Below are 12,153 nucleotides of genomic sequence, written 5' to 3' on the forward strand. Positions count from 1 at the left end.
GATTTCTATAGTCATCATGGCTGCCTTCTAGGCAACCCTTCCTCTTTTACCCCTCCCCACAGCTTTCTACATAATTGGTCAAAATCGAAAATGCCCTATACTTTAATAAAGGTCAGCAATTCATAATATATGTCTGCTAAGAGAGAAGTATAAAGAGCTTTCCTCTCCTATCCATTTTCCTCTTTAACCAAAGTACACACACACACCACAATTATTCCTTTTTTGAACAAATAGAATTTGTAGTGTTAACAAAAAGCATCAAAGGCTTAAGTTAGCATAGAAACCCCCACAAAGAATAGTAGTGCTAATAGCTTCAGAATGAGAATGTTCATTTTATTTCATACATATTACCCTTACCTCACTGAAAGCAAAGACTTTTAAATCCAACCACAGTCATGAATGTGAGTATGTGGACAAATAAACCATTAATTCACTTACAGCAAGTTGCAGGATCTTCATCACTGTCATCAGAACAGTCCCGCCAAGAGTCGCAGACCGATTCTTGGGCAATGCACTGGCCACTGGTACAAGTGAATTCATCAGCTGAGCAAAGCTTTCTGGACGGGGCAAGTGCACAGGCATAGACCCAGAGCTGATTCAACCCAATAAAACCTTTCTGGCTCAATATAGTCCCTTCAAATATAATCTTCAAAAAGCAAAACATAAAAAATTTATGAGTTTAAAATCTCCTTTAAGAGACTCCTCCAAAAAAAAAAAAAAAAAGGAATAAACACTTAATAATTACTGAAAAAAACACCTGTTAAAACAGCCAGCAAGTACAACCAATAAAATTCCTACTCATAAAGCCTGACTCACATGCATAATTGGTCTGAATGGAAAAAAAACCCCTACACTTAAGAAAAGTCAGCAATTTATAATATGATGTCTCCAAAGGGAAATTATAAGGAGTAGAAAGAGTACATCCACCGAGGCCTACTGAGAAACCACTCATGATCTAGTGAAATGCAACATGCCACTTAACCACTGGCATTGTCCCTGACTTCAAACTTGTTACTTGAGCATCATTTTCATGGCTCTCTTTCTTTACTATTCAGGGAAAAGAATAAGCATTATCACTACTTTTACACCAAGAGCTATAACTGCTTCTGGGTTTTATACTCCTGAAATTAGCACTGGAATGCAGGTAGGGAAATACTAGGCAAATAGCAAGGGACACAAGAAAAGAATAGAACATTTAAAAGAATAAATATAAAAATCCATTTTCACAAAAAATAATTTCTCTAACAAAGAAGTGCCAATTAAAAGAAATAAATCTCATTTTCTCCAGTTGAATCGCTAGCTTTTTTTGGAGGTATACAGTATTAGTAAGTAAAGCAACCATACTTGCTTGTATGTAAGATACAAGATATTTTGTATCTTACATACAATGTAAGATATTTTCAAAGTAATAATATTTCTTGAAGTTCTACTAAAAGCAATGATTACCTAACACAAAAGTGAAGAGGAGAAATGAATAGCTGAATAGACTCTACCAAATAACTGATTCTCTGCTGCCCAACAATATAGTAGCCACAGCTACAAAAGGCTATTTCAATTTAAATTTACTAAAATAAATAAATAAATAAATAAATAAATAAATAAATAAATAAATAAATTTACTAAAATAAAATTAAAATTCAGTTCCTCAAAAATACTAGAGACATTGCAAGTGTTCAGTAGCCATATGTGGCTATTGACTACCATACTGGAAAGCGCAGATACTTAAATTTTCCATTATGACAGAAAATACTATTGAACAGCAATGAATGAACTAGGTGTAATTCATATATAAATAAGATACTAGGATGAAAAATAGAAAATCTGAGTAGATTTTTCTCCTTTGCAAAAATATGAGGAATATATATATATATATGAATTACTCAAGATCAAGTTTCAGATTACAAATATATTTAACAATTTAGTCTAGAAAATAATATTAAATTTAAATCATATGTAATAATAGGAAAATCTTGTATGCTGCTGTATACATTCCCCATAGTGAATATCATAATATAAATATATATATATAGATTATTGGATCTACAGCTATATATTTTCATAGCAGCAAGATATCTGATATGCATAAATGATAACAGTTTCGGTTTCAAAAACTGATGAATTTAAAGTTAGATTTCCAAAGGGTGCTATTATTGAAAGTTAATTACATTTAATATGCCCCTGGACATCTAGGATAACTCCCAAATTACTCTCTTTATATTTCAGTTTATTTTTGAGTTAAATAACAAAATAAACTTTAATATTCAGTTTTTATAAAAAGAATGAAACTCCAATCATTTAGTACCTCTTTCAGAAGTTATAAAGATAAATATCAGCTTAGAAAATTAAAATAGTGTCAAATGTTAATTCAATAGGCTATGATATAAACCTCAACTTTGCTGTGATTAATAGAAAAATGCTATGGTTCAGAAATTCCAATCTCAGCAGTAAATGGGATTCTAAAAATCTTCATGGTTACAGTTCAGTATCATTTGGGTTCTCCCTCTCAACACCTAGCAAAATGTATATGTGTGGTATAACCATAAAGGAATGAAATTGGTTTCATGAGCCACACATACAGTCTTATTATTTTACACTCGCAATCCTGCATGAACATATCTATACATTATACATCACAAAAGTAATAGAATTTTATTTTTTATTTTTTTACATTTTATTTATTTATTCATAGACACACAGAGAGAGAGGCAGAGACAGAGAGAGGGAGAAGCAGGCCCGATGCGGGACTCTATCCCAGGTCTCCAGATCACACCCCAGGCTGCAGGCGGCGCCAAACCGCTGCGCCACCGGGGCTGCCCAGTAATAGAATTTTAAATAAAATACTGCACTTCAAAAATATATTACGAATTCCAATTAATAATACCAGCTATTTAAATGTTGATCCCACTGACATTACTACATTTTGCAATATTGCTTTGATATTAGAAAAGAAGGAAATGACAGGTAAACATTTAATATGAAGGTTTTAAAAAGTTAACAGAGATACTTTTCTACACAATCTCAACTCTATATACAACACAAAATCCCAAGTTAATTTTTTTTAAGAGACAGCATCCCACTGAGCATATGTACATTTTGGATACATCTTTGCCCAGGCAGATACAACCATGTTTTTTAAAGATGTGAATTACTGCATTCAAAACATTTTTATAGCCTTTATGGATTTTTAATACCAATGTATTATTTATCTGCTTCATAATGCCATTTGCTTCCTTGTTCGCAATGTATAGTAATGGGGATGGGGGTGCCAGGAAGAGAGCCCACGTAAAATGAAGCAGCTCTAAACAGTAGTTGTCATACTCTGGCTCTCCTACTCAGGGCAAACATGGCCATGGGAAAGGCTACAGACAATGAAAATAAGTAGGCAGTTGCTCTCTCCAAATATACAAGTCCACATCCTTAATTTAAATCCTAATTTAAATTTAACAATGGGTGATAAAATTCACTACTGCAAAGTTACAAGTTAAACTTATAATAGAAAAGGAGATTCGTTTTTTTTTCCATTTTGTACCCTGTCTTCAGGCTTTCTGGTATTAACATCTCTGCTTTCACCCATTTTCTGTCAGTTGATGTATTGAATGTCCAAAAGATTTCTTCCTCCTTTGATTCAAGTAAAACAACATTACTCATTCCCCAAATTCCACTCTCATATTTACATATGTACTCCCTCAATTACATTTCAACAGACTTCACCCTACCTGTATAATGTGAAGTACTGGGAAGCCTAAAGTATTGGTAAAAAGGTATATAACATTTTTTAAAGGAACAATAAAATGGAGGCAGGGAAAGATGAAAAGGCAGAGCCCAGAGAATTTTTTTAGGGCAGTTAAAATGCTCTGTATGATAACATATGGTAGACACATGTCATCATACATTTGTCCAACCCATGGGATGCACAACCCCAAGCTGGAACCGTAATGTAAACTATGGACTTTGAGTGATGATAGTGTGCCAAAGCAGGTTCATCATTTATAACAAAGGTACCACCCTGATGGAGGATGCTGATAATAGGGAGATTGTACATGTGTGGGGACAGCAGGAAAATGGGAAATCTTTGTACTTCTCCACCTCATTTTGCTAGGAACCTAAATCTGCTCTATAAAAACAAACTTAAAAAAAAATAAGAAGGAAATAAAGCATGTCTACATGGTAAAGCTGCTTTTTTTATGATGGAAAGTAAGGACAGGACAAACACTTGAATGAAATCTTAAATAAAGTATTGTACTCCAAAAATACAATTCTAAATAGAAATTCATAAAGCCAGCTACTAAATGTTCATCCCACTAACATTACTACATTTTATAATATTTCCATGACATTAGAAAAGAAACAGCACGCAAACACTTAATATTAAAAACACTTAATATTTAAAAATAATGACAAGCCAACATTTAATATTTTAAAAAAACAATGTTATCAGATATATTTTTCTGGACAATCTCAATTTATATACATATCTTTTTCTATGGGAGAATTCATTCCACGTTCCAAAAAATACAGTTATTTTCTGGAGATTATATTTCTATTTGACTCTCTTGTCATTCTATCAAAGACCTTTTTGTGCCTTCCAGAGCATGCTATGTCATGCATCTGTAAAATGATAATTTTCCAGGTTGCAAAGTGTATGCAAAATTACATTCTACTTGTACTACTTATACTAAGAGATAAGATACGCAATAGAAGTCTATAATGTAGTCCAAAGTTTTGCATATGTTGTTGTGCTTTATGATTTATGACCATGCTTTTATGCTCTGAAATAATAATTTCTTTAGATTCCATCAAACATGCAGGTTAATTTGACATTTCTCTAGTAAAGATAGACCATATTTTTCATAATGTTTACCCATAGGATGCACTGATTTTTTTCATGTATCAATATAGTGAAAATACAGAGTGGCATAAATGTTTCTCAGGTTGAGCTCTGAGACCGTCTGTGCCCTCCTTCTACTGTGAGAGAGAAAACAGCACTGGAAGGTGACATCTAGTTGCAATTCAAATGACATATGACACACTTTTTCAGACTCTTAGAAGCATTAATCTCCTGGCTTCACTTATTTCATTCATAGCCAACATTTTCTAAAAATGAATCTATTTTCAACTTAGTCCTTTACCCTCTGATGTCTACTCCAATTTCCAAGTCTTAAATATTTTAGAAGATAGTCGAAACCCATTAAAATGTACTTCATTTTATTACTTATTCATATCAGCTGTTAAGACTTCCACATGACAGTGAACCATCCATGGTAGACATATTTTGAGCTGAGAGCTTCTGGGTCACTTCAGGATGAACTAGAGCTACACAAAGTTGGGACACATAACTAATTTTTCTTTCAATAATTTCCTATGCAACTTCAGCTACTTAGCATTGATACATTTAAATCCTCCACAGACGCTTTAAGTGAAACTGCTTGGCATGTTGCATTCATCAAGTCCCTTCACTTCTATCTTATGAAAATAACTTAGAGCAATTTGTACTCTTTTTTCCTCTAAGACTAATTAATTCCCCTCTGTTCTACCCAAAGAAGAATGTGTTTACATTTTTTTGAAAAGCAAGCAGAATTCTTTTCTAAACTTAAACAGCTTTTTGTACGCTAAGTTAACAGTATATTATGAAGTACAGATTTCTATATCACATTTTCCTGCTTCACAACATAAGTAATGAAAAAGAAAATGAGTTTACTCCAACTAAATAAAATCAACTTTTATTTTATTCTGTTCTCATTCTCAGACTCTTACCTGGGTACTTTCAATAGGCGTCAATGTGAAAAAGAAACCCCTTGGCTCAGAAAAACCTTTCAAGTGATGTTCTAATTTTCTATTACCTTAAAATCAATCAGTCAATCAATAAAAATTCTTAAAATGTCTTTACTCCTCCAGACTAGGATCAATAATGCCATTTTACCTTTCAAGGAAAGAATTGCTCTATCTCTTGGAGACCTTAGCTTATCCTTCCCTCTTTCAGTGAGGAAATCAAAGATATTAAATTCTAGGTTGTTGTTTCTGTTCCATTTAAATCACTTTTGAATAAATGTGGGAATAGGATCACGTACTTTGGCAAAGACATTCCTGCAAGGAAAGCTTATTATGGCCTGTAAAAACTGTTTCATACAAGAAAAGATACTTTCTAAAGTATTTTCTTCCCTGCCCCAGCTATGTCTTCTTCCTATTCGTCACTGGGAATTTTAAAAATAATCTAAAAGGTACCACAAGCTGGGTACCCCACTACCCTTGGCTCACTGATGTGGAAACTCTCTTCAGGATAAAAGATAGGCTGTTGCTATGATTATGATTTCATAGATGTGAGACAGAGAACTAAGCTCAAGGATTAGCACTGCTACACATTTAAGCTGACCCTAAGAATCAACTCTTTACTTAGGAACTTGCCTTTCACCTGTGTTTTCTACTTCCCAAGTTCTAATGTCTCCTGAAAATAAAGAAAGCCACTTTTAGCATCATCACTAGATTATTTCTTGATTCACCTGCATATACCTTAATGGTTGCTTTCTTCATTCTATCCAAGGAAGATGTAAATGATCATTTAAATGTTAGGTTTGGAGTCCTTTTTAACTTTGTGATAAAACTTCAACTTGCAATTTAAATGTATTTTGATGCAAATTTTACATTGGTGATCAATATGTGTTATATGTATAGAGTAGAGCAAACAGTGTAAGAAAAGGTGGAACCCTGCCTTGCAGAATACTAGGTAAACTAATACACCAAACCACTCAGTATTCTAGGATATACCCCCCAACTAATTTTGATTAGTACATTAGATCAGTTCTCCATGGTAAACTTCTTTTCTTATAATGCAGGAGATGGAGTTTCGATAACTCTATTCTTATTATATGATGTGGTATCTAAAGTCAATTTGTTGATGATATCTTCTATACAGTCCCAAAGTTTCTAACCCATCACTGATGTTCATGGCAGATTAAGATAACTTTAGGATTAGAAGATATATGACACAAATTTCTACTTGTTTAAGATAACTCACTCAACATTCAGTGAATAATAATTATCTGTCATGTGAAAAGTACTATCACAGAACCACATATTTTAAAGCATCTTTAACTGTAATATAAACTCAACAAAATTATTCTTGTGTCAAATACTATGCAGATATGTCATACAAATATAACATATTTTCAGAACGCTAGAAATTGTGTCTCATTCATGAAAACAAACAAAATGTATTAGGTTATCTAATGAGCATATTCATCCAATTTCATGCTTTTGAACTCTGTGAATGTTCTAGAAAAGAAGAGGAAGAAGAAAAAAGACTGGACTGAAGAAAATGACACAAAAGAAAAAAGAAATGGGTGATGTGATAGAACTAGGAAGAAAAAGAGAATTCCTCTTAAATTTTCAGTTCTCACAATAATAGGCAGGTAATAGGTCATACCTGAGGATTAATTCAGATTGCAGAAGCAAATGGATGAGAAGAAAATGTTATTGACAGATGGTTCGTGATACTTGATAAGAACATATGATAAACTTTTGTTGGAAAATGAATCTGGCCAATGTCAGGAGGAAGTTTCAACTAGATTTATTTGAAGCAGCTGAAGCCAAAAGAATCTGACTGGGATATTTTTACTGTCTTTCTTTTTCCTGTTAGAATTCCTGCAATTATTATCAAATGTCTCCCATTGCTAGAATGATCACTATTTACTCCTGTGATTTTCTTTCTTTTACTTCTATCTATAAATAATTTTCTTCACAATAGAAATTCTCAGTGTCTCAGATATTTACCACTTGTGGAGGATTGTTTTCAATCAAAGTTAGGGGGGAATTAAAAAAGTTTGGATTTGTCTTATTTGCTAGCATTACCACAGCAACTTTCATTCTACTCAGTAAGCCATTTTTTCTCATTCCAATGACTCATTTGTTTGTATTTAAACAGTAATTACCAGTCTCCAAAACTGTATCTACTGGTACCATAACAAGTAATTTGTTCCCATCATAACTATAGCTCTAGTGATATATGGATCTAAAATCCAAAACAGATTCCATCAGAATGTCAGTACAGAGCCACTATACAGAACCTCAAATATCTTGTTTGTTTTTAATTAGACCTATAATTTCTTTACAATACTTCCATGAATTTTAACAATTTTTCAAAATAATACTGTGCAAATTATCACATTACATGTTCTACATGAGAGTATTTTTTTTTTTTAAGCAGGTTCCATGCCAGGCATGGAAATTAACACTGAGCTTGAACTCACAACCCTGACATCAGTGTGAGATCAAAAGTCAGACACTTAAACAACTGAGCCACCCAGGCACACCTATATGACAGTAGGTCTTAAACCAGGTTCTTAATATTTCTTTTCAAAGGTATAATAAATGAAGTTAAGTTAAAGAATATCTAAAGCCTGCACACAACTGAGAAATAGAAACACAAGTTGCCAAAATGGAATTTCACTTATTCAATGATTTTGAAATAAATCCAAGTTTCTTCTCCCCTTATTATTATATAGTCTTATTCTCAGAGCACTGTTTTCCATGGAGTAATAGAATTGAAGATGGCAGCTCTTGCTGAGGCAGTGACGTACAGAGCTATTTAAATAAGCTCTGCTGTCTAAATGGTTAAGAGTAGAAGCATCCTTAGCTCCTACCCATATATAGTAACCTGAAAAATAAAGGAAAGGGAAGTAGTTTAGAAAAAATTAGCTCCTTTTTGTTGGAAGAAAATTATTGTATTTCTGAACTTTTCAAAATCAGGTTTGAAAGACAAATATTTTACTTAAATGTGATGTTTTATTTACTTATTATTTTTAGGGATATGATATTTTAAAATGATTGTATCAACTACAAATTATAGGTTTTAATTTCTATATGTGATTTTAAAATACATTGATATCTGCTGCTTGTTCCTGAAATTTCAATTCAATATTCTTCTATAAAGATATCCGCTGATATAAAAATCTCCATGCTACCAAATTATCATTTTCTTTTAAATGTCAAAATGCAATGTTTATTTAACCAAGAATTCCTCACCTTTCTTCCCAGAATTCTTTCCCCTTTTATTTTTTTCTATCTTTTAGTTTTAGAAAAACCTTTATAGTTTAAGGAAATATAATTTAAACAGATCCTCTTTCTTACCTAACCACATGAAAGTATCAGATACCACAGTCCTATTAAACTGCACCTATGGATTTTATAGTACATAAAAATATTGTCAATCAATTTTATCCTGATACCTAAAACCAATTTGCACTGTTCTTAAATTTATAATATATACAATGCAGAGATACAAAGATATTTCTATGATTTTACAACTTCACTTTTCAATAATAAAATTTTTCAATGTGTTATTTCTTTGTAAGTTAGTGAATATTCCCTACAATTTCTAAAAACTATGAATGTAAATTAGGTAAAAACTCTTATTTACTTAGAAATGTAAAACTGTAAGCAAAATACCATTGTAAGTTAACACTTTGCTTCTGACTTATACACAAAGAAATGATACATAAGATAAAGACATTTTTACAAAAACTGAGACAGATCAATTGCAACATAAAATATCTCAAAAGATAAGGAAAGAACAATTCTACCAAGTGATTGGGATGGCTGAAACCACAGAATTCTTGAACTTCGAGACCAGATCCAGGCTGTGGTAGTTTAGATTCTGACTAATTTGAATGCTGCAAACAAAAGCTAGAGGAAGAGTCAGCCTCTCTCAATGAAGTCAAAGACTAGAGGTGGAGAATTATGCTCAAAATCCAATGTGGAAAATATACCGACATTCACTACCTTGGGCTATGACTAAGTGACAGGATGTGCAAAATTCCAAGGATTATCACAAAGTATAAAACCCTAAACTAGTAGTGTTACTGGGGTTAGTCTTGGGGAAACAGACATCAAAAAACACCTGGATTATTCATCTATTAATAGCAAGGCTTATACTCAAAAGAAACTACTTTTCACCACTTTACTAACTTGAGTTTGACCAAAGTCTAACTGACTTGGGAAAAGAGAAATATCAACTCCAGGATACTCCAGCCTTCTACATGAGGGGAAGCAAATACCTGGATCTAGTCCCCTCTAGCCTTACTGTCTCACCTAAGGTTGGGAGAGGAAGCACTTTCGAAGGTCACTTAACAGAGGAACAATCTCACTAAAAGAATGAGATACAATCATAGGATTCTAGAATGTTTCTCTTCCTCCTTACAACTTACCACAACTCACATAAAAGGGGGTCCTGCATAATAATAGAGTAATACTATTCAAATAACTGTAGGTCTTAAACCTATTTTAAGATGTCTCTAAATTCAACAGGTAAGACAAAAACAAGGATATCAAATGAAATTTTAGCCTTACACATCTGAACCTGCAGCAAACAATAAAAATTCTAATTTCTAGCTACATAAACATAATAGGTCATGCTAAATGCCTATTGACGTTAGTTCCCTTTATACAGCACATTATGTCTGGCCTTCATAAAAACATTACAAAGCATACTGAATGGAAAAAAAAGAAAAAGAAAAGAAAACTAACCAACAACAACAACAACAAAACACTTAGTTTGAAGAGACATAGCAAGTGTCAAAACCGACCCGGCTCTAACAGAAAAAAGTAGAAACTTGCATAAAAAGATGGACAATGTAGCCAGAGATATGGATATTCTAAGAAAGAATTTTAAAATGACCTATTATGTACTCTAGAGGTCAAAAGAAAACACTATAACAGAATGAAGATTGCCTTTAATAGGGTCATTAAGTACACGACTTGGTACAGCTGAGAAATGAATCTCTAAGCTGGAGAATATGTCAACAGAAATTTTCAAAACTAAAAAGCAAGATAATTTTTAAGTGGAAAAAAGGGAATATAATATTCAAGGACTGTGGAACGACTACAAAAGGTTTAACATACATATAATGGGAATACAAGAAGAAGAAAGAAAGGAACAAAAGCAATATCTGAAACAATATTGACTGACAATTTTCTCTAAATTAATGCCAGACTTCAACTCACAGATCCAGGAAACTCAGAATACAGCAAGTAAGATAAATACCCAAAAACCTACACATATAAGCATGTCATATTTAAACTTCAAAAGATCAAAAACAAAGAGACAATCTTAAAGAAAACCAAAGGAGATAAAGAAATCTTACCAAGAGGAATAGTGATTAGAATTATATTGGACTTCTATTTAGAAACCATCAAAACAATACAAATATAGAATAAAATATTTAGTCTTAAAAAAAAAACTAAACTCAGAATTCTATATCCAGCAAAACCATTCTTCAAAAGTGATAAGGCTGCAGCCAGAGATCTAAGTAAAACAGATATAAGTAACACACCTGAATGAGAATTTAAAGCAACAATCAGGGATGCCTGGGTGGCTCACCAGTTGAGCATCTGCCTTTGGCTCAGGTCATGATCCTGCAGCCCGAGGATCAAGTCCCACATTGGGCTCCCTGCATGGGGCCTGCTTCTCCCTCTGCCTCTGTCTCTGCCTCTCTGTGTGTGTGTCTCTCATGAATAACTAAATAAAATCTTTAAAAAAAAATAAAGCAACAATCATAAGGATACTCACTGTGCTTGAGAAAAGACTAAAAGACATCAGTAAGACACTTAACATTGAGATAACAGAGTTTTAAAAGAATCAATCAGAGATGAAGAGTACAATAAATGAGGCTGGAAACAGACTTGATGCAACGAACAGCAGGCTGGAATTATCAGAGGAACAAATTAGTGATGTAGAAGACAACATAATGGAAAGTAATGAAACTGAATAATAGAGAGAAAGAATTACACAACATGAGAATAGACTTAGGGCACTCAGTGACTCCACCAAACATAGTAACAATCAGGTTATAGGAGTTTGGAAGAAGAGGAGAGCAAAGGGGGGCAGAAATTTATTTCAAGAAATAATAGCAGAAAACTTCCCTGATCTGGGGAAAGAAAGAGATATCCAGATCCAGGAGGCACAGAGAATTCTCATCAAGATCAACAAAATAGGCCAACATTAAGACATTTTGTAATCAAATTTGCAACATATAATGATAAAGAAAAAAATCTTAAAAGAAGTCCTTAACTTACAAGGGAAAACTCATAAGGCTGGAGATTTCTCCATAGAAACTCTGCGAGCCAGAAGGAAGTGCTATGACATATTCAAAGTGCTATAAT

General features: G+C 33.0%; 1 protein-coding gene across 1 annotated transcript in view; it reads right to left on the reverse strand.

Moving 5' to 3' along the window:
• MALRD1 (MAM and LDL receptor class A domain containing 1) overlaps nucleotides 1–12,153 on the reverse strand; it is a 755,529-nt gene that overhangs the window by 680,821 nt on the left and 62,555 nt on the right. The window contains 4 exon segments of the mRNA XM_072825144.1: nucleotides 439–646; nucleotides 3,005–3,008; nucleotides 3,530–3,621; nucleotides 8,487–8,650. Coding sequence (XP_072681245.1) covers nucleotides 439–646; nucleotides 3,005–3,008; nucleotides 3,530–3,621; nucleotides 8,487–8,650 — 468 coding nt within the window.

The sequence above is a fragment of the Canis lupus genome, chromosome 5, assembly GCF_048164855.1.
Source record: "Canis lupus baileyi chromosome 5, mCanLup2.hap1, whole genome shotgun sequence".
Taxonomy (NCBI): domain Eukaryota; kingdom Metazoa; phylum Chordata; class Mammalia; order Carnivora; family Canidae; genus Canis; species Canis lupus.